Source organism: Hypanus sabinus, chromosome 3 (assembly GCF_030144855.1).
Source record: "Hypanus sabinus isolate sHypSab1 chromosome 3, sHypSab1.hap1, whole genome shotgun sequence".
Taxonomy (NCBI): Eukaryota; Metazoa; Chordata; class Chondrichthyes; order Myliobatiformes; family Dasyatidae; genus Hypanus; species Hypanus sabinus.
This window is the reverse complement of record NC_082708.1, coordinates 4,904,472-4,925,343: the sequence shown is the minus strand read 5'-3', so window position 1 is coordinate 4,925,343 and position 20,872 is coordinate 4,904,472. Positions and strand designations below refer to the sequence as shown.

General features: G+C 43.5%; 2 protein-coding genes across 8 annotated transcripts in view; one reads left to right on the top strand and one right to left on the bottom strand.

The window, feature by feature from the left end:
• The window catches only part of pold3 (polymerase (DNA-directed), delta 3, accessory subunit), a 33,513-nt gene extending 31,849 nt beyond the window's left edge, over positions 1-1,664 (bottom strand). For all 3 annotated transcript variants that reach the window (XM_059963577.1, XM_059963579.1, XM_059963578.1), the window contains exon 1: positions 1,558-1,664. In XM_059963577.1, the coding sequence (XP_059819560.1) occupies positions 1,558-1,629 (72 nt within the window). In that variant the 5' untranslated portion in view covers positions 1,630-1,664. The remainder of the gene's footprint in view (positions 1-1,557) is intronic.
• lipt2 (lipoyl(octanoyl) transferase 2) lies at positions 1,600-20,538 on the top strand. 5 transcript variants are annotated; one of them, XM_059963582.1, is made up of 3 exons: positions 1,600-1,737; positions 14,990-15,555; positions 19,906-20,538. In XM_059963582.1, exons 2-3 carry the CDS (start codon positions 15,093-15,095, stop codon positions 20,118-20,120), a joined length of 678 nt encoding a protein of 225 aa, XP_059819565.1. In that variant the 5' UTR covers positions 1,600-1,737; positions 14,990-15,092; the 3' UTR covers positions 20,121-20,538. The 5 variants fall into 5 exon arrangements, with proteins under 5 accessions (XP_059819565.1, XP_059819564.1, XP_059819568.1 ...); XM_059963581.1 differs by lacking the exon at positions 1,600-1,737 and adding an exon at positions 1,835-1,880; XM_059963585.1 differs by lacking the exon at positions 1,600-1,737 and adding an exon at positions 1,939-2,488.
• Positions 20,539-20,872: the final 334 nt, after the last annotated feature.

Below are 20,872 nucleotides of genomic sequence, written 5' to 3'. Positions count from 1 at the left end.
AGGAAGAAGCTGTTCCTGAATCACTGAGTGTGTGCCTTCAGGCTTCTGTACCTCCTTCCTAGTAACAATAGAGGGCATGTCCTGGGTGCTGGGAACCCTTAACAATGGATGTTGCATTTCTGAGGCACTGCTCCTTGAAGGTGTCTTGGATAAAACAGAGGCTCATATCCAGGATGGAGCTGACTAATTTTACAACTTTCTGTAGCTTCTTTCAGTCCTGTGCAGTAGCACCCTCCACCGTTCCAGACAGTGATGCAGCCTGTCAGAATGTTCTCCACGTTACATCTACAAAAGTTTCAAAGTGTTTTAGGTGCCAAACAATCTCTTCAAACTTGAAATTTGCTGCTGTCTTTCCTTTTTATAGCTGCATCGATACAAGAACATAAGTCATAGGAGCAGAATTAGGCCATTTGGCCCATCGAGTCTGCTCCGCCATTCAATCATGGCTGATCCTTTTCTCCCCTCAGCCCCACATGTTGGGAGCAGTTTAGAACCTCAGAGATCTTCACAACTAGGAACTTGAATGTGCTCACTCTCTCCACTTCTGATTTACATGATGCCTTTAATGAAATAACATGATAGTGTTGCAGTTAACACGACATTGTAATAGCTCGCAGTGTCAGAGTTTGAAGTTCAATTCTGGTGTCCTCTACAAGAAAGTTTGTATGTTCTTCCCTTGACCAGGTGGATTTCCTCCAGATGCTCCAGTTTGCTCCCACATTCTGAAGACGTACAGGTTAGTAGGTTAATTGGTCGTTGTAAACTGTCCTGTGGTTAGGCTGGGGTTAACTAGGTGATTTGCTGGGTGGCATGGCTCGCTGGGCCATAAGGGCCAGTTTCGCACTCTAGTCATAGAAAACTACAGCACAGAAACAGGACCTGTAGCATATCCAGTTCAAAATAAAATTTGAAAAAAGTTGAAAAGAGTGGGAAGTGACAATGAATAACATCTTAAATGTCCCCTCTTATTCACCCACATATCCCCATCAATACAGTTCAGCTAGCTCTAAAACACCACCTGCAAAAAATTCAGCCCCAGCAGACCCACGAGCTTTGTACCTTTCCGCTATCCCCTTCCACCCCATACACAAGCAATCTCCAATCTCCTCTCTCTCTCTCCCCCACTATCCGCTGTTAACTCCTCAACTTTCTCCTCCCTCACCCCCACACCTTCTTCGTGTCCAACCCCCAACCCTCCCTCTCTGTCTATTCTGCCTCCTCCCCCTCGTCCCTCTCCTGCCACAGGTTCCATTCTCCCCCTCGGGCTCCGTGCTCCCCCTTCACTCCTCCTCTCCCCTCGGGCTCCGTGCTCCCCCTTCACTCCTCCTCTCCCCTCGGGCTGCGTCCTCCCCCTTCACTCCTCCTCTTCCCTCGGGCTGCGACCTCCCCCTTCACTCCTCCTCTCCCCTCGGGCTCCGTCCTCCCCTCGGACTTCATCTTCCCTGCTCTCCTCTCCAAGGAACCGCCTTCCCCGGGGCTCCCTCCTCTCCTTTTCTTCCGGAAAAGCGGGGTTGAAAACCGTGCTCTCTCCCTTGCTCCGCCGTCCCCCTCACTCACAATCCTGTTCTCATCCATCACCAGCTCCTCGACGTTCTCCATCGACAACTCCAGCTCCTCCATGGCGACCATGGCGCCAAACCGGGGTGAGGGGAAGGGGCGGGGCTTTCCCGTTACCCCGGCAACCGAGCCCCGCCGCTCGCCAGGCCCCTCAACAGTTCTCTAAACGCTGCAAATGTTGTAAGCAATACTTTTCTCTAAATCAGCAAATAAATGCATTGCACTCTGAATGTAGTAAATTAATGTATTAAATTCCAGAGGGAAGGACAGGGTTAAAGGTTATAAAATGGCGGCGCTCAGGAGTTGAGATGGTGACGCAGAGGGTAACGAACAGCCAAGCTTGCAGATAATTTTTGTGTTTTATAGTTTTGTGGTGGTTTATTATAATGTGTTGAAGGATAATATATTAAAGTCACGTTGTGCAAACTACTCCTTGAGATTCTATGAAGGTCAACACGAACTCTTAATTTTAGGAGAGGCAGAGGGAGGGTGGTCGGGTACATTTTACCCAGGGTAGAAATGTCAAATATTAGCGGGTATCTCTTTAAAGTGAGAGGGAGTATGTCACTGAGACCGCATTTTAGGTATTTTGTGAAGTTCTGGTTAGTTTGTCATTAAGCTAGGAAGAGTGAAGAAAAGATTCATAGGGATGTTACTGCGATTAAGGTTAAAAATGAGACTTTGTTTTTACACTTGGAGCCTAGGTGGCTGACGAGCACTTTTACAGTGGTATGTAAAATTAAAAGGGGTGTAGTTAAGGTGATTGGTCAGTTTTTTTTCAGGCTCGGGGAGTCTGAAACTCAAGGGAATGATTTAATGAGGACTTCAGGGGCAGGCTTTTCATACACTGGGTGATGGGTCTCTGAAACAAGCTACCATAGGAGGTTGTAGAACTGGGTACAATCACAATGTTTAAAAGATATTTGAACAGGTAAGTGGAGGGGAAAATCATAGGCAAATGAGACTAGCTCAGACAACTTGGTGAACATGGCTAGTTGGGCTGGCACCCGGTTACTGTGCTGTGTAATTTCATGACTCTGTGAATAAAGTTTAAAGGGGGTACCAAAGATTGCCAATGCTGGAAACTTAATCTGTTGGAGGAACTCTGTGTGTCGGGCAGTGTCTGGGGAAATGTAACAGAAACATAGAAAATCTACAGCACATTACAGGCCCTTCGGCCCACAATGTTGTGCTGAAACATGTAACCTACTCTAGAAGCAATGGAAAATAGAAAAGGCAAGACAAAAGGGCAATTTTATGATGGTCATGGGAGATTTCAACAAGCCGGTCGATTGGAAAATTCAGGTTGGTAATGGATTTTAAGAAAATTAGTTTATTGAAATACCTACAAGATGGTTCTTGCTTGAGTCAGGCCATGAAAGGGTATGTGGAGAAGGGAGGAGATTGGGGCTGAGAGGGAAAATGGATCAGCCATGATAAAATGTCAGAGCAGACTTGATGGGCCAAATGACCTAATTCTGTTCCTATATCTTATGGTCTAAACCTTGTATCAGTTGCTTGGATTATAGAATAGCTAGGAGTAAGGGAGAATGGGAGGTGACCTGACTGAGGTGTGTAATATTATGAGACTCTCAATGTTCTAAGAACAGATTCTTCCCCTCTGTCATTAGATTTCTGAATGGACAATGAACCAACCCATGAACACTACCTCAAGTTTTTAAAAATTGCTTTTTGCACTAATTTGATTTTTTAAAATATATAGTTTATACTTTATGTAATGTACTGCTGCTGCAAATCAACACATTTCAAAATGTATGTCAGTGATATTAACCCTGATTATGTTTCTGAAAGGAATTGACAGCATGGACAACCAGTACCTAATAAACATGAGAAATTCTGCAGGTGCTGGAAATCTAAAGCATTGCCCACACAATGTATCAGGCAGCATCTATGGAATTGAATAAATTGTCAAAAGTTTCAGGCTGAGACCTTTCTTCAGGACTGGAAAGAAAGTGGGAAGACAATAGAATACAAAGGGAGAGGACAGGAAGGAGGCTAGCTGGGAGATGATAGGTGAAGCCAGGTGGGTAGGAAAGATAAAGAGCAGGAAAGGAAGGAATCTGATGGGAGAGGAGAGTGGACCATAGGAGAAAGGGAAGGAGGAGGGGACCCAGGGGGAGGTGATAGGCAGGTGAGGAGATAAGGGATAAGAGTGGGAGAATTTTTTTTACCTGAAGGAGAAATTGGTATTCATGCCATCAGTTTGGGAGCTACTCAGTGTATAAGGTGTTGCTCCTTCACCCTGAGGGTGGCGTCATTGTGGCACAGGAGAAGACCACGGACCGACATGTTGGAATGGGAATGGGAATTAAAATGTTTGGCTAATTAGAAGTTCCACTTCTGGCAGATAAAATGGAGGTGCTAGAGGACACGCTTCCCCAATTTATCACAAGATCGGGAACACCAAACACAATAGACAACTGAAGTGTTTACTCACCTGGAAGGACTGTTTCAGATGCTGATTGGAGATGAGGGAGGAGGTGAATGGGCAGCTGTAGCACCTTGGCCACCTGCAGGGGTAAGTGCCAGGAGGGAGGAATAGACAAAGGGAATCATGGAGGGAATGATCCTTGCATTGAGTGGTGATGGGGGGGGGGGGAGTGGGGGAGGTAAAGTTATGTTTGGTGGGAGGATCCCTTTGGAAATGGCGGAAGCTGTGGAGAATGATGTGTTGGATGTGGAGGCACATGCGGTGGTAGGTGAGGATGAGAGGAACTCTATCACTGTTAAGGTGGCGGGAAGGTGAGGTGAGTGCAGATGTTCTGGACATGGAGGAGATGTGGCTGAGGGCAACATCAATGGTGGAGGAAGGGAAGCCCTGTTCTTTGAAGAAGGAGTCCAACACCGTTTTTCCCAGAGCAGCAATATCCAAAACTAGAGGACATGAAGTTACAGGGAGAGACCACATTGCCTATCCAGATAGTCCCATTCAGCCTATTTGCCTATAAGTTCCACCTCTCTATGCATCGCCAGCATATTATTGGCACCATCAAGGACATGTATACTGCTAGATGCCAGAAAAGGGCCAGTAACATCATGAAGGAACCCACCCAGCCTGCTTATGGACTGTTTGTCCCACTCCCATCGGGGAGGAGGCTATGAGAGTCCATGCCAGGACCACCAGACTCAAAATCAGTTACTTTCCCCAAGCAGTGAGGTTGATCAACACCTCCACATTCCCAACCACCACTACTTTATTGTTTCCTGTCAGAGTCACTTTATGGACAGTCCATCTGTGTGTAGAAGTTATCTTTTGTATTTATATTTATTTTTTATATTTTGTGTGTTCTTTATCTTATTGTGTATAACTTTGTGCTGTATTGGATCTAGAGTAACAATTATTTTGTTCTTTACAATTTTAAGCAGTCTTGAATACATGTGCTTCTTAAATGATACCATTGTACCTGCCTGAATTACTTCTTGTTTCATGTACAATTTGTTAGACTGAGACCATAAGTCTTAGGAGCAGAGTTAGGCCATTTGGCCCATCAAGTCTGCTCTGCCATTAAATCATGGCTGATCCTATTTACCTCTCCTCAGCCCCACTCCCAGGCCTTCTCCCCGTAATCTTTGATGCTGCTTCTAATCAAGAACCTATCAAGTTCTGCCTTAAGTATACCCAATGACCTGGCCTCCACAGATGCCTGAGGTAACAAATTCCACAAATTCACCACTCTATGACAAAAGTTATTTCTCCACGTCTTTGTTTTAAATGGTCACCTCTCTATCATGACACTGTGCCCTCTGGCCCTAGACTCCTCCACCATGGTAAACATCCTTTCTACATCTACTCTGTCTAGGTCTTTAAACATTCGAAAGGTTTCAATGAGATCCCCCCTTATCCTTCTAAATCCCAGCAAGTACAGACCCAGAGCCATCAAATATTCCTCATATGAAAACCCTTTCATTCCTGGAATCATCCCTGTGAACCTCCTTTGAACCCTCTGCAATTCCAAATCATCTTTTCTTAGATGTGGAGCCCAGAATTGTTCAAAATAATCAAGGTGAAGCTCACCAGTGCCTTATAAAGCCTCAGCATCACAACCCTGCTCTTGTATTCAAGCCCTCTTGAAATGAATGCAAACATTGCATTTGCCTTCCTCACCACCGACTGACTCAACCTGCAAGTTAACCTTCAGGGTGTTATGCACAAGGACTCCCAAGTCCCTTTGCATCTCAGATTTTTGGATTTTTCTCCGTGTTTAGAAAATAACCGCACATTTATTTCTACTACCAAGGTGCATGACCATGCAGTTTCCAACATTGTATTTCATTTGTCACTTTCTTGCCCATTCTCCTAATCTGTCTAAGTCCTTCTGCAGCCTACATGTTTCCTCAACACTACTTGTCCCTCCACCAATTTTCGTATCATCTGCAAACTTGGAAACAAAGCCATCTATTCCATCATCTAAATCATTGGCATATAGCATAAAAAGAAACAGACTGACCACTGCAGAACACCACTAGTCACTGGCAGCCAACCAGAAAAGGATCCTTTTATTCCCATTCACTCCCTCCTACCAATCAGCCAATGCTCTAACCACGTTAGTAACTTCCCTGTAATACCATGGGCTCTTAACTTGGTAAACAGCCTCATGTGTGGCACCTTGTCAAAGGCCTTCTGAAAATCCAAATATACAACATGCACTGCATCTGCTTTATCTATCCTACTTGTAATCTCCTCAAAGAATGCCAACAGATTTGACAGACAAGATTTTTCCTTCAGGAAACCATGATGACTCTTTTATCATGTCCTGGGTCAATAAGTACTTCATGACCTCATCCTTAACAATTGACTCCAACGTCTTCCCAACCACTGAGGTCAGGCTAACTGGTCTATAATTTTCTTCCTGCTGCCTTCCTTCTTTCTTAAAGAGTGGAGTGACATTTGCAATTTTTCAGTCCTCCTCCATGTCCAATGTTTTTTCCAAGATTATCACTAATACCTCCAGAATCTCTACTGCTACCTCTTTCAGTACCCTAGGTTGCAGTTCATCTGGTCTGAGTGACTTTGGATACCCATAGGCCTTTCAGCTTTTTGAGCTCCTTCAACCCTTGTAATAGTAACTGTACTCATTTTTCTTCCCTCACACCGTTCAACATCTGGCACTCTGCAAATGTCTTCTACAGTGAAGACTGATGCAAAATACTCATTTAGTTCATCTGCCATTTCCTTGTCCCCATTATTATTTCTCCTGCCTCCCTTTTTTTAGTGTTCCTATATCCATTCTCACCTCTCTTTTATTTCTTACATACTTGAAAAAGCTTCTACAATCGGCTTTAATGTTGTTTGCTAGCTTGCTTTCATATTTCATCTTTTCTCTCCTATTGATTCTTTTACTTGATCTTTGTAGGTTTTTAAAAGCTTCCCAATCCTCTGTCTTCCCACTCACTAATTTTTGCTTTGTTGTACACCCTCTCTTTTGTTTTGCATTAGTTTTGACATCCCTTGTCAGCTACGGTTGAACTATTTTGCCATTTGAGTATTTTGTTTGTTTTTGGAATACACCTGTCCTAAACCTTCCTCATTTTTCCCAGAAACTCAAGCCATTGCTGTCATCCCTGCCAGCATCTCCTTCCAATTTACTTTGGCCAACTCCTCTCTCATACCTCTGTAATTTCCCTTACTCCACTGAAATACTGCCACATCAGTCTTAACTTTCTCCCTATCAAATTTCATGTTGAACTCAATTAGATTGTAATCACTGCCTCCTGGGTTCTTCTACCTTGAAATCCTTAATCACCTCCAGTTCATTTCAAAACACACAATGCAGTATAGCTGATTCCCAGTAGGTTCAAAGAGAAACTGCTCTATAAAGCCATTTTGTAGGTATTCATCAAACTCACTCTCTTGAGATCCATTACCAACCTGATTTTCCCAGCCAACCTACATGTTGAAATCTCCCCTGACTATCATAACATTGCCCCTTTGATTTACCTTTTCTATTTTCCATCTTAATCTTTGGTCCACCCCCCGGCTACTGTCGGGCTGGGAGTATATAACTGTCATCAGGGTCCTTTTACCTTTGCAGTTTCTTAACTCAATCCACAAGGATTCAACATCTTCCGATCCTATGTCACATCTTTCTACTGATTTGATGTCACTCTTTACCAGGAGAGCCACTCCACCCCCACTGTCCTCCGATGCAGCATGTCACCTTGGATATTCAGCTCCCAACTACAACCATTGTTCAGCCATGATTCAGTGACGATCACAACATCATACCTGACAATCTGTATTAGTGCAACAAGATCATCCACTTTATTTCTTATACTCTGTGCATTGAGATATAACACTTTGAGTACTGTATTTGCTACCCTTTTTGATTCTGTATCCCTAATGCACTGATAGTCACCCTGCTGGCTGTAATTTTGTCCTATCATCTGCCTGACTTCCCTGACAGGCTGACTGTGTGCTATCATTGCTTTTTTTACCACCTGCCCTGAGTTCCTTCACTCCAGTTCCCACTCCCCTGCCAAATTAGTTTAAACCCACCCCAACAGGTCTAACAAACTTGCCCGTGAGAATATTCAAGGGCAACTTGGGATGGGCAATAAACGATGGCTTAGATGGTGACGCCCACATCCTGTAGATGAATAAATAAAAATAAATAAATACTGGGCTCCCTTGGGTTCAGGTACAACCTGTCACTTTTGTATAGGTCATGCCTCCCCCAAAAGAGATCTCAATGATCCAAGAATGTGAAGCCCTGCTTCTCAACTACGCATTAATCTGCCAAATCATTGAGTTTCTCCACTCAATGGCACGTGGCACAGGCAGCAATCCAGAAATTACTACCCTGGAGGACTTGCTTCTCAGTTTTCTGCAGTACTCTAAATTTTCTCTTCAGGATTTCATTGCTTTTCCTTCCTGTGTCATTGGTACTGAGTACCAAGACATCTGGCTGCTCTCCCTATGCCCCCAAAATGCTGTGGATGCAATCCGAGATGTCCCTGACTCTGGCATCTGTGAGGCAACATACCATTCGGATGTCCTGTTCACGTCCACAGAATCTCCTGTCTCTTGCCCTGACTGCTGAGTCCCCTTTCACTACCGCCTCTTTCTTCTCTCGCTTTCCCTTCTGCCCCACAGACCTATTGTCAGTGCCTGTAACACGGTCTCCGTGACATTCCCCCAGGAGGTCATCCCCTACAACAGTATCCAAAATGGTATATTTGTTTTTGAGGAGAACGGCCAGAGGGTTGCTCTGCACTAACTGAATCAGAATCAGGTTTATTATCACCGGCATGCGTTGTGAAATTTGTTATCTTAGCAGCAGCAGTTCAATGCGATACATGATATAGAAGAAAAATAAATAAATAAGTAAATCAATTACAGTATATGTATATTGAATAGATTAAAATCGTGCATAGGGCAGAAAAGATATTAAAAAAGTGAGGTATTGTGTGCCTTCAGGCTTCTGTACCTCTTTCCTGATGGTAACAGTGAGAAAAGGGCATGCCCTGGGTGTTGGAGGTCCTTAATAATGGACACTGCCTTTCTTAGACACCGCTTACCTAAAGATGTCCTGGGTACTTTGTAGGCAAGTGTCCAAGATGGAGCTGACTAAATTTACAACCCTCTGCAGTTTCATTTGATTTTGCCTTCCATTCCTGACAGTGATGCAGCCTGTCAGAATGCTGTCCTATTCACATTTCCCTTTCTCCTGATAGTCACCCAGCTACTAGCCTCCTGCAACTTTGGGGTGACTGCTTCCCTGTGCCTCTGATCGATTATTTTCCTCACTCTCCTGTATAAGCTGAAGGTCATCCAGCTGCTGCTCCAGATTCTAACGCAGTCTTCAAGGAGCTGCAGCTAGATGCACTTCAAGCAGATGTAGTTCCCTAGGAGACTCTGGGTCTCCCAGGACTTCAATATCCAGCTTGAAGAACACACAGCAGCCATTTACTACACTAAGTGCAGTAAAAGAATGTCGGGTTTCAACCTGAAACATGGACATTTCCTTTACTCCCCCAGATGCTGCTCTGCTCAAACTGGTGAGTTCCTCCTCTAGATTGTAATTTTGAGGCAGTGCTTTTTTGGACAGAGACTGGTGGGTGCCTGGAATGGGTTGCCAGGGATGGTGGTGGAGGCAGGTGCAAATGCAGTGTGGAATGGAGAAATATGGATTATGCGCGTATAAAAGGTTTAATCATGGACATTAAAGTACAAAGTAAATTTATTATCAAAGTGCATATACGTCACAATACACTACCCTGAGATTCATTTTCATTCTGGCATTGGCAGTAAATACAAAGAAACCCAGTAGAATCAATGAAAGGTACACACAAAGGCAGGCAAACAACCAATGTGAAAATGACGTTATGCAAATTAAAAAAAGAGAAACAAAATAATAAATAAATAAATAACATTGAGAACATGAGTCATAGAGTCCCCAAAAAATGAGTCTATAAGTTGTGAAATCAGTTCAGTGTTTGGGTGAGTGAAGTTATCCACTCTGGTGGTTGGGAGGTAATAACTGTTCTCGAACCTGGTGGTGTGGGTCCTGAGGCTCCTGTCCCAAAGGTAGCAGTGAGAAGAAAGCATGGCCTGGATGATGAGGGTCCTTTATAATGGATGCTGCTTGCCTGTGGCAGTACTCCTTGTAGAAGTGCTCACTGGTGGAGAGGGTGTTACCTGTGGTGGACTGGGCTGTGATTGTGGGCTGAAGGGCCCATTCTGTGCTATACTGTTCTATGAATTTACAGCTCAATACATTAACTTGTAGATGCTTGTTACCACTTTCCAATGGGATTACTTTACCTGGAGTCGAAGTAGATTAATATCGTCATGGTGAAAAGTGAACTGATTTTGATATAAATTTTATCATAAGATAATGAACAAATTTGGAGTCACAATCAAGTTTAATATCTGACATAAATCATGAAATTTGTTTTGAGGCATAGTACGTTGCAATACATAATAAAAAAACTAAATTACCATAGGAAATATATATAAAATTATATTTAATTAGTATAAAAAAGCATAAAAAAGGTGAGGCAGTGTTCATGGGTTTATAGTTCAATCAGTATTCTGCTGGCAGAGGGGAAAAAGCTGTTCCTAAAATGTTGAGCCCAACACACAAAATGCTGGTGGAACGCAGTAGGCCAGGCAGCATCTATAGGAAGAAGCAATGTTGACGTTTTGGGCCGAGACCCTTCGTCAGGACTAACTGAAATAAAAGATAGCAAGAGATTTGAAAGGGGGAGGGGGAAAATGCGAAATGATAGGAGAAGACCGGAAGGGGTGAGGTGAAGCCAAGAGCTGGAAATGTGATTGGCAAAAGGGACACACAGCTGGAGAAGGGAAAGGCCTCCCCATGATCCTTTCCCTTCTCCAGCTCTGTATCCCTTTTGCCAATCTCCTTTCCAGCTCTTGGCTTCACCCCACCCCCTCCGGTCTTCTCCTATCATTTCGGATTTCCCCCTCCCCCTCCTACTTTCAAATCTCTTGCTATCTTTTACTTCAGTTAGTCCTGACGAAGGGTCTTGGCCCCAAACGTCGACTTTGCTTCTTCCTATAGATGATGCCTGGCCTGCTGCGTTCCACCAGCATTTTGTGTGTGTTGCTTGAATTTCCAGCATCTGCAGATTTCCTTGTGTTTGCTTAAAATGTTGAGTGTGTGTCTTCAGGCTCCTGTACCTCCTCCTTGATGGTAGCAATGAGAAGATTGCCCTGGGCAATAGGTGTCCTTAATGATGGATGCTGCCTTTTTGAGGCATCGACTTCTTGGGTAGGATTGATGCTGTTTGTGAGAGAATTGGGTAGAATTTTAGCTGAGCCTGCTTTTCACAACTCAGTGCAATGTTACAGCACTTCATACAGAATGAGAGGAGAATTTCATGATGCAAAACACCCCAAAAGCTCATCTGCAGAACCTCTTGTATTTCTAATGCTCTTATTGAAGAGTTTTATGTAAGAAATAGAACACAAGCTTTGCTAAGGACAATCTCCCACATTGTCATTAGCTCAACTAGATGACATGAGTCTCACTGTTTCATGTATAAATATGGACCAGGGGAAACTGCATGATTCTCTAACTCTTTAAAATGGGAATATAGACACCGTCCTCAAACTAACATTTCAACACATAGACAATAGAGGAAGACCATAATACACAGGAGAGAATTAGGCCATTTGGACAATTGAGTCTACTCTATCATTCCATCATGGCTGATTTATTTTCCTTCTCAAGCCCATTTTCCTGCCTTCTTCCCTTAACTCTGAGGGAGGAGCTCAGCAGGTCGGCTCAGTATCTGTGGAAAGGGATAGAATCAACAGTTTCGGCCAAGTCCTGATAAATGAGCTCGGCCTGACACATCAACTGTTTATTAATTTCCTAGATGCTGTCTGAGCTGCTGAGTTCCTCCAGCATTTTGTATGTGTTACGCCCGTACACCTGCTCATTAATGCAAATTTCTAATCAGCCACTCTCTTGTGTTTAAGGTGTACCTAATAAAGTGGCTGCTCAGTGTAGATGCAGTTCTGAAAGCAGTTGAGCAAATCTCAATAAAGTTTTCATCTCTTCTTTCCCAGACTCTTGGAATGACTGAATTCCTTTACTTTGTGAACTGTCTCGGTGTGATGGTCTTCCTACTCACTGTTCTCTATCATTGGGTTGATATTACACACACAAGAACCACAGCCCTTACTGAAAATTTCTATGACGCCAGGCCAACGAGAAGTTTTCACAGCCACTGCCGAAGGAAGGTGTATACACGAGTTTCCAAATCGGAATGTGAACAAGTGTCCTGATCTGTGATTTTTGAGCCTTGCTTGAGATGTCTGAAGTTACAGCAGAAAAAAACCCAGAAATCTGCACAGAACAATGCAGTGATAGTTTACAGTGAGCACTGATGACAGCCCTCACTTATTGATAAACAGGTGAAGTGTTCTGTAATACCACAGTCCAGAAAGTGAGTAGGTTGTTCAAGGTTGTTGGTTTATTAGTAGTGTGGTCACTTGAGTTTGAAATAGAAGGTTTAATGTCATTGATGCATCTCATGAAATTTCTTGTTTTATGGCAGCAGTACATTGCAATGCATAATTTTAAAAAACTATAAATTACAATAAGTATATATAAAAATAAGTCAGAGGTGCAAAAAGAGAAAAAATACTATGGTAGTGTTCATGGGTTCACTGTCCATTTCGTAATCTGATGGCAGAGGGGAAGAAGATGCTCCTGAAATGCTAATTATGTGTCTTTAGGCTCCTGTACCTCCTCCATGGTAGTAATGAGAAGATTCCTTGTTCCTTGTTTACCTTCCAGTGTTTTCAACAGAATGTACAGTAGCGAGAAATAATAGTGAGGTAGTATTCATGGGTTCATTGTCCATTCAGAAATGCACCAATGAAGCTGTTCCTGAAACATTGAGGATCTTCAGGCTCCTGTACCTCCACCTTGATGGTAGCAATGAGGAGAGGGCATGTCCCAGATGGTGAGGATCCTTGATGACTGATGCCACCTTTTTGAGGAATTGCCTTTCGAAGGTATCCTTGATGCTCGGGAGGCAAGTGCCCATGATGGAGCTGGTTAAATATGATGTTCTCCCAAGGCAAGGGTTCCTAACCTTTTTTATACCATTAACCAAGGAGTCTGTGGACCTCAGGTTGGGAACCCCTGTTAAGGGGTTGTCTGTTGATGGGTCCTCGGGTAGATTTAGAGGCCGATCTGGGATTCACATATTCTGGTGCAGTGTGGGTAAGAGTGGTGGAAAACCTTTTGCTTTTGTGCCCCCTATCGAGGTAATAAAAAGCAAACAATGCAGAGCACAGATTAACACACAAAATGCTACAGGAACTCAGCAGTTCATACAGCCACTATAGATATGAATCAACAGTCAACATTTCAGGCTGAGACCCTTCATCAGGACTAGAAAGGAAGAGGGAAGATGCCAGAATAAAAAGGTTAGGTGGAGGTTGAGGTGAAGGAGGACAATCTAGAATGTGATAGGTGAAGCCAGGTAGCAGGGAAGAGGGGTATGAAATAAGAGGCTGGGAGGAGATGTGTGGAAAAGGCAAAAGGGTGGAGAGAAAAGGAATCTGATAGGAGAGGAGAACACAGCGTAACAGTTTCAGAGAAAATGTGCAGGTAGACAAATAAAGTGAAAGGTAGTCTGGGAGATCAAGTATTCAAAATTAGCGTATGAGAGGCTCACTCAAGCGTCTGATAAGAGTGGGATAGAAGCTGTCCTGGAATACTTCAGTAGCAAGGGAGTTCTGTAGTGTCAAAGGAGCCATTTTAGAAAGACTGCTTAGTGGCAAACATTCCTCCCTCAGTGAAAAACAATAAAATGTCTTGTAATGGTTCTGAGGAGGGGAGATTTGATAAACTATACAAAATTATGAGGGATATAGATAGAGTAAGTGCAAGCAGACTTTTTCCACTGAGGTTGGGTGAGACTAGAACTAGAGGTCATAGGTTAAGGGTGAAAGGTGGACTTTAAGGGGAATCTGAGGGGGAACTTCTTCAATTAGAGGGTCATGTGAAGGTGGAACAAACTGGCAGCAAAAGTGGTGGATGCATGTTTGATTGCAACATGTAAGAGAAGTTTTAGTAGGTACAGTATATGGATGGAAGGTATGGAGGGTTATGGTCCAGGTTGCAGGTCAATGAGGCTAGACAAAATTACAGTTTGGCATGGACTAGATGGCCCAAAGGGTGAGTTTCTGTGGTATATTTTGGGCCCCATATCTTAGAAAGGATGTGCTGTCATTGGAGAGAGTCCACAGGAGGTTCACAGAGATGATTCCAGGAATTATGGGGTTAACAATGAGGAGCGTTTGGCAGCTTTGGGCCTGTACTCACTGGAATTTACAAGAATGTGGTGGTGGGGGGGGAAATCTCATTGAAACCTACTGAATGTTGAAAGGACTAGATAGGATGGATGTGGAGAGGATGTTTCCTATGGTGGGGTATCTAGAACTAGAGGGCACAGCCTCAACATTGAGGGGCGACCCTTTAGAACAGAGGTAGGGAGGAATTTTTTAGCCAGAGAGTAGTAAATTTGTGGAATGCTCTGCCACAGACTGTGGTGGGGGCCAAGTCTGTGGGTATATTTAAGGTGGAAGTTGATTGTTTCCTGATTGGTCAGGGCATAAAAGGATCTGGTGAGAAGGCAGGTGTATGAAGTTGAATGGGATCTGGGATTAGCCATGATGGAATGGCCTAATTCTGCTTCTATGTCATATGATCTTAAATAGTCCTCAACTGTTAACCCTTTCATTCCTGGAATCATTCTTTGTGAATCTCCTCTGGACCCACTCTTTATATGTGGTGTGTGTGTTATCTGTACTGTGTTGTGCAATTTGGTGCAGAGGTATATTGTTTCATTTGGCAGATAACATGTGAATGTTTGATTGAGAATAAACTGATTTTGAACTTGATCCACTTCTTATTTCTCATTACAGCAGTAGCATCAGAGTGCCAATTTGGATGTTAAGAACTTTGGATTATCAGAGCATCATAGGACACCTTTCTCATCCTTGAAAGCTGAAAATTGAATTTGATGCCATGACCTTCTCAAAACCAATGATCGAAGTGGTGAACCTTGGGAGGATCTCTTATGGTAACGCATTACAAGCTCAGCAGAAGTTCATCCGGCGCCACATTGACGCCCTAACCCGTCTGCCCACTGATGAGGCCCCATTGAATGCGCTGCTCCTGTGTGAGCATCCTCCAGTGTACACAATTGGCATACGGACAGCACCATACTCGATCAGGGAGGAAGAGAGGTTGAAAGAGCTGGGTGCGGAGTTCTACCGGGCAAACCGAGGAGGGTTGATCACCTTCCATGGCCCCGGACAGCTGGTGTGCTATCCAATCCTGAACCTGGCCCACTTCAAAAAGAGCGTGAGGTGGTATGTGGGTGAACTGGAAAGAACCGCTGTCCAGCTCTGCTCCAAGTTTGGTATAAAAGCAGAGACCTCATCTGAGACTGGAGTGTGGGTTGGAAAAAACAAAATATGTGCCATTGGTAAGTGTTTGCAGCTGGAGGGATGGTGCCAGGCTCTGCCAGAGGTGCTGATAGAGGCAGACACATTTAAGAGACTCTTAGATAGACACATGGATGATAGTCAAATAGATGGCTATGTAGGAGAGAAAGGTTGGTTTGTTCTTAGAGTAGACCATAAGAAATAGGAGCAGAATTAGGCCATTCTGTCCATTGAATCTGCTCCACCATTCCAGCATACTTGATTTATTATCCCTCTCATCTCCATTCTCCTGCCTTCTCCCCATAACCTTTGAAGCCCTTACTAACCAAGAACCTTTCAACCTACACTTTAAATATACCGAATGACTTGCTCCATAGCTTTCTGTTGTAATGAACTCTTTAAAAATTATCACCCTCTGGCTAAAGGAATTCGTCCTCATCTCTGTTCGAAAGGGTCATCGTTCTATAAATCTATATAAGTTGTTTATAAATTCAACACAATATTGTGGGTTCTATGTTGCACTTTAGGAAGCAGTTTGGTTGCTTCTGTCTGTTGGGAATTTGTATGTTCTTCCTGTGACCAGTGGGTTTGCTTCTGGTTCTCCAGTTTCCTCCCAATTCCATAGAGGTACAAAGATTCAAAGCACATTTATTATCAAAGTACTTAGGCACTATACAACCCTGATATTTACCTTCCTGCGGACAACCATAAAACAGCGCAACACCAGGGAACCCATTCAAAGAAAACATTGAACAGCCAATGTGCAAAAAAAAGAACAAAGCAAGAAAACAGTAAACAAATGAGAGAATAGTACGCAGAGTTCTTGACACAATGTTCAGTTCAATTTAGCACAGTTAGAGTTAGTGAGTTGTGGGCATGCTATGTTGGTGCTGGAATCATGGAGATACATGTGGCTGCCCAGTACAATCCTCATTAATTTGATTTAACATAATGATGCATTCCTTTGTATGTTTCAATATACAAATAAAGCTAATTTTTAAAAAGATAATGTGCAGGTGAGGATAGTTTAGTACAGGGGGCAACCAACCCAGGTGCAAAAGGTCCTTCTTTGCAGACCTCTGCTTTCCTTTGCACAGCAGGGGACCCAAGCTACTTGGCATATTAAGACTAGATAAGGATGCAAAACATGCTCTAAATATTGAACAATTACTTTACCAACTCTAAAGTATCATTGACTTTTAGTTTGTAGTTTCTGTTGGTTAATAATACCTGTATTACCATTGCTAGTTAATTTGGAACATTCACAAGGTTTGCAGTTGCTCAATACCTGTATCCAATTAGTCAATTTCAGCATAAAAAATATCATTACTCTGTTAGAGCTTCTGAAGTGTTCATACGTTCGCTTTGTGCACAGTGTGCTTGAGGAACAAGTGCAAGTTTTTAAGAGTTCAATTAGTTGAAGACAGCAAAGGTGCCTCACAAGAGGCATGGTGAGATGGACAGTATGTGGTTAGGACTTGGATGATTGTTTGGCTACTCAAGAATAAGTACGAAAGAGAAGTGAAGTAAACCCCAGAGTTCTTCTCATCTTGCCCCATCCCAGTGCACTGGTAACGGCAAGGCAATTATAATCATCAATCTTCTATCAATGAGTCTACAACAGATCCTTGTGTAAAATGAGCAACTGAAGAGCAAGTAAAAAGTAATTTATTTTGGCAAATTGTTTTATTATTATCACATGTTGGCAGAATTTCAGATGGTGATGAAGAGGCACCCAGGAGCAAGATAGATCAGCTGGTTGAGTGATGTTGCGACAACAACCTTGCACTCAACGTCAGTAAGACTAAAGAATGAATAGTGGACTTCAGAAAGGGAAAGTCAAGGGAACACACACGAGTCCTCATTGAGGGATCGGCAGTGGAAAGAGTGAGCAGTTAAAAGTTCTTGAATGCCATCGTCTCTGAAGATCTATACCTGGGCCCAAGATTTTTATGCAATTACAAAGAAGGCACAACATTGCTGTAATTCATTAAGAATTTAGGAGATTTGGTACTTCACCAAAGACTTGCAAATTTCAACAAATTTGCGGTGAAGGGCATTCTAAATAGTTGCATCACCATCTGGTATGAAGGGGCCACTGCACAGTATTGGAAAAAGCTGCGGAGGATCATAGACTCAGCCAGCAGAAGGGAGCAGGCATGTCACCACCCATCTCGACAGCTTCCAGTACACCTGAATCCAGACATTGTTATGGACACAAGAGCAGTCTTATGGGCAGTGAACCTGTGAAAAGCATCTGGCCCAGATGATGTCCCTGGCTATATTCTTAGATGGTAGGAATATCTGCAGACATTTTTAGCCTTTCCCTGCTTCAACCTGTGGTTACTACCAGATAAGAAGACTACTATCTAGAAACTAAAACCTAAAATCCTGGAAATATAATACCAAAGACAAACAAGTTAATGACTACTGTGTTAATGACAAGTTAGTGCTTTAATGACAACTGCCCAGTGGCTCTGACATCTACCATCATGAAATTGCTTCATGATGGTACTGTGGAAAACATTCTGACTGGTTGCATCACCATCTGATATGGAGGGACCACTGCACAGGATCAGAAAAAGCTGCAGAGGGTTGTAACCACAGCCAGCTCTGTCACAGATATTAGTCTCCCGAGGATTGAGGACACCTTCAAAAGGTGATGCCTCCAACAAGCGTCATCCATCATTAAGGACCCCCATCACCCAGGACTTGTCCTCTTCTCATTGATACCATCAAGGAGCAGGTGCAGGAGCCTGAAGACACACACTCAATGATTCACGAACAGCTTCTTCCCCTCCACCATCAGGTTACTGAGTAGATATTGAACCCATTGACACTGCCTCACTACCTTTTCTTCTTCTTGCTTTCTTTTTTGCTACTTATTTAATTTATGTGTTTTTATTGTAATTTATAGTTGTTAAGTATTGCAATGTACTGCTGCTGCAAAACAAGTGCCATGACATATGTCAGTGATATTAAAGCTTATTCTGAATCCGATTTCTGGCACATGTTAAGGTACTTTGTTCTGTGTGCCATCTATACGGATCCTTTGATCACAACAGCGCATCAAGGTGGTACGAGGACAAAGCAATAATAGAATTCAGATTGTAGTGACAGAGAAAGTGCAGTGTAGTGAAACAGTGGATGAAAGAATAATTTTATTTGTCACATACATTGAAACATACAGTGAAATGCATTGTTTTACGTTAAATCAAATCAGCAAAGTTTGTGCTGAGGGCAGCCCACAAGTGTAACCCTGTTTCCAGCAGAAACATTGCATGCCCACAACTCACTCAGCATAACCCATACATCTTTGGGATGTGGGAGGAAATCAGAGTACCCAGAGAAAACCCACACTGTCACGTGGAGAAGATACAAACTCCTTAGAGACAGTAGTGTGAATTGAACCCCAATCTTAAGGCTGGCAGTGTAATAACATTATGCAAACTGCTATGCTACCATGCCACTGTAAAAAAGACAAGCATGCCATATTCCTCCTTTACCACTCTATCAACCTGTGTGGCCACTTTCAGGGTGCTTGTCTCTACTAATCACTTTCCAGCATCTGTCGCTGCTTGACCCCTTCTCTCTTCACACCTAGCTCCATCTGCTCTTTTTTTCCCTGCCTCTTTATCTGATCTCCACCTATGGCCATGTCCAATACCATCCTCTCACCCCTTCTCTTCTCATCTGCCCATCACATTCCTCCGGTTCCCCTCCTCCCTCCCTTTCTCCCCTAGTCCACAGGTCTCATCTATTAGATTTCTCCTACTTCAGCCACTTACCTCTTCCACCTAGCTTCTCATTGCATTCCCTCTCCTCCACCCACCTTCCCCCTCACCTGGTCTCACTTGCTAGTTTGTACTCCTCCACCTCACCCGCACCTTATTCTGGCTTCTGCCCCCTTCCTTTCCAGTTCTAATGAAGGGTCTCAGCTCGAAACATTGACTGTTCATTCCCCTCTCCAGATGCTGCTTGACCTTCTCAGTTCCTCCAGCATTCTGTGTGTGTTGCGCCTAGTCTGTACTTGATCTTGCTGTTGTCGAGGAGGCCACTGAAAGCAGTTGATGAGATCGGAGGAATCTTTGCCTCATCTGTAAGGATTGTTTAAGACCCTGGATAGTGAAGGTGGTGCAGGGATAAGTGTTGCATTTCTAATGGATGCAGAGGAAAGTACCGGAGATGGGGAGGGACAAGGGAAAACAGGGAGTCATGGAGGGAGAGGTCCCTGCATTACGGTGTGTTGAGGGGAAGATCTGTCTGATATGATCCCGTGTAGCTGGTGGAAATGATGTGCTGAGGCTGAGGCAGAGGCAGCTGGAGTGGACAGTGAGTACCAAAGGAATGCTTCCCCTCGTCATACTCTCTCTCTGTCTGTCTCTCCGCAGGGATTCACTGTGGCAGATACATCACCTCTCATGGGTTAGCGCTCAACTGTAACACTGATCTCCTCTGGTTTTCACATATCAGCCCCTGTGGTATAGAGGGGAAAGGGGTTACATCCCTGAGCAAAGTACTGCAGAGGGAAGTGACCATCTCTGAGGCAGTGGAGCCTTTCCTGGAAACATTCGCAGAGCAGTTTAACTGCACGCTGAAGCGCTAGAGGCCATTCGTCTCCAGGCTGACCATCTGTACAGATCTTCACCTGGCCTACAAGCTGTACTGTTTGAAGAGGCTTGAAACTTGTGAGTAGTCTGCAAGGAAGAGTGAAGCTTGGAACAGGACACAAAGATCAAGCATGTTATGTGTCTGTCCAATAGGATCCTGTTATCTGCTGAATCACACCCCCCCCCCCCCCATTGTCAACCACTACTTGCAGCACCGAGTGTCAACGAGAGGATGGTGTTGATCCAAAGTTCTTCAGAAGCGAATCAGAATCAGGTTTATTATCACTGACATATGCCATGAAATTTGTTGTTTTACAGCAGCAGTACATTGCGATACACTGCATTTATTGGTTATTTCTCATTTTTAATCTCCAAGGTTGAAATACTTGAACCAAATTAAACCATTTGAAGATATCCTGATATGCTGTTTTTTTAATAAATGAATTCTCAACAGGCCCTGCTCATACATGTGATGGGGACTTGTGGGTGGCATGGTAACTGAGCAGTAAGAGCAAGACTTTATAGCACCAGTACTTTGGGCTGAATTGCCACCACTGTCTGTAAGGAATTTGTACGCTCTCTCTGTGACCACATGGGTTTCAGAATGAGAAACAGGTTTAATATCACTGGCATGTGTCGTTGTTACGTACCCCGTAACTGGGTGTCAGACCAGCAAAGACAGAAGTATCCGTTGGAGTCTGGTGGTACCAAAACTAAAGGTGTTTATTAGTAAACTACACAATACAGA

Coding starts and splice junctions, on each gene's coding strand:
- lipt2 (XM_059963582.1), top strand. CDS start 15,093: ATGACCTTCTCAAAACCAATGATCGAAGTGGTGAACCTTGGGAGGATC. Junction 15,556..19,905: donor AAACAAAATATGTGCCATTG/GTAAGTGTTTGC, acceptor GTCTCTCCGCAG/GGATTCACTGTGGCAGATAC.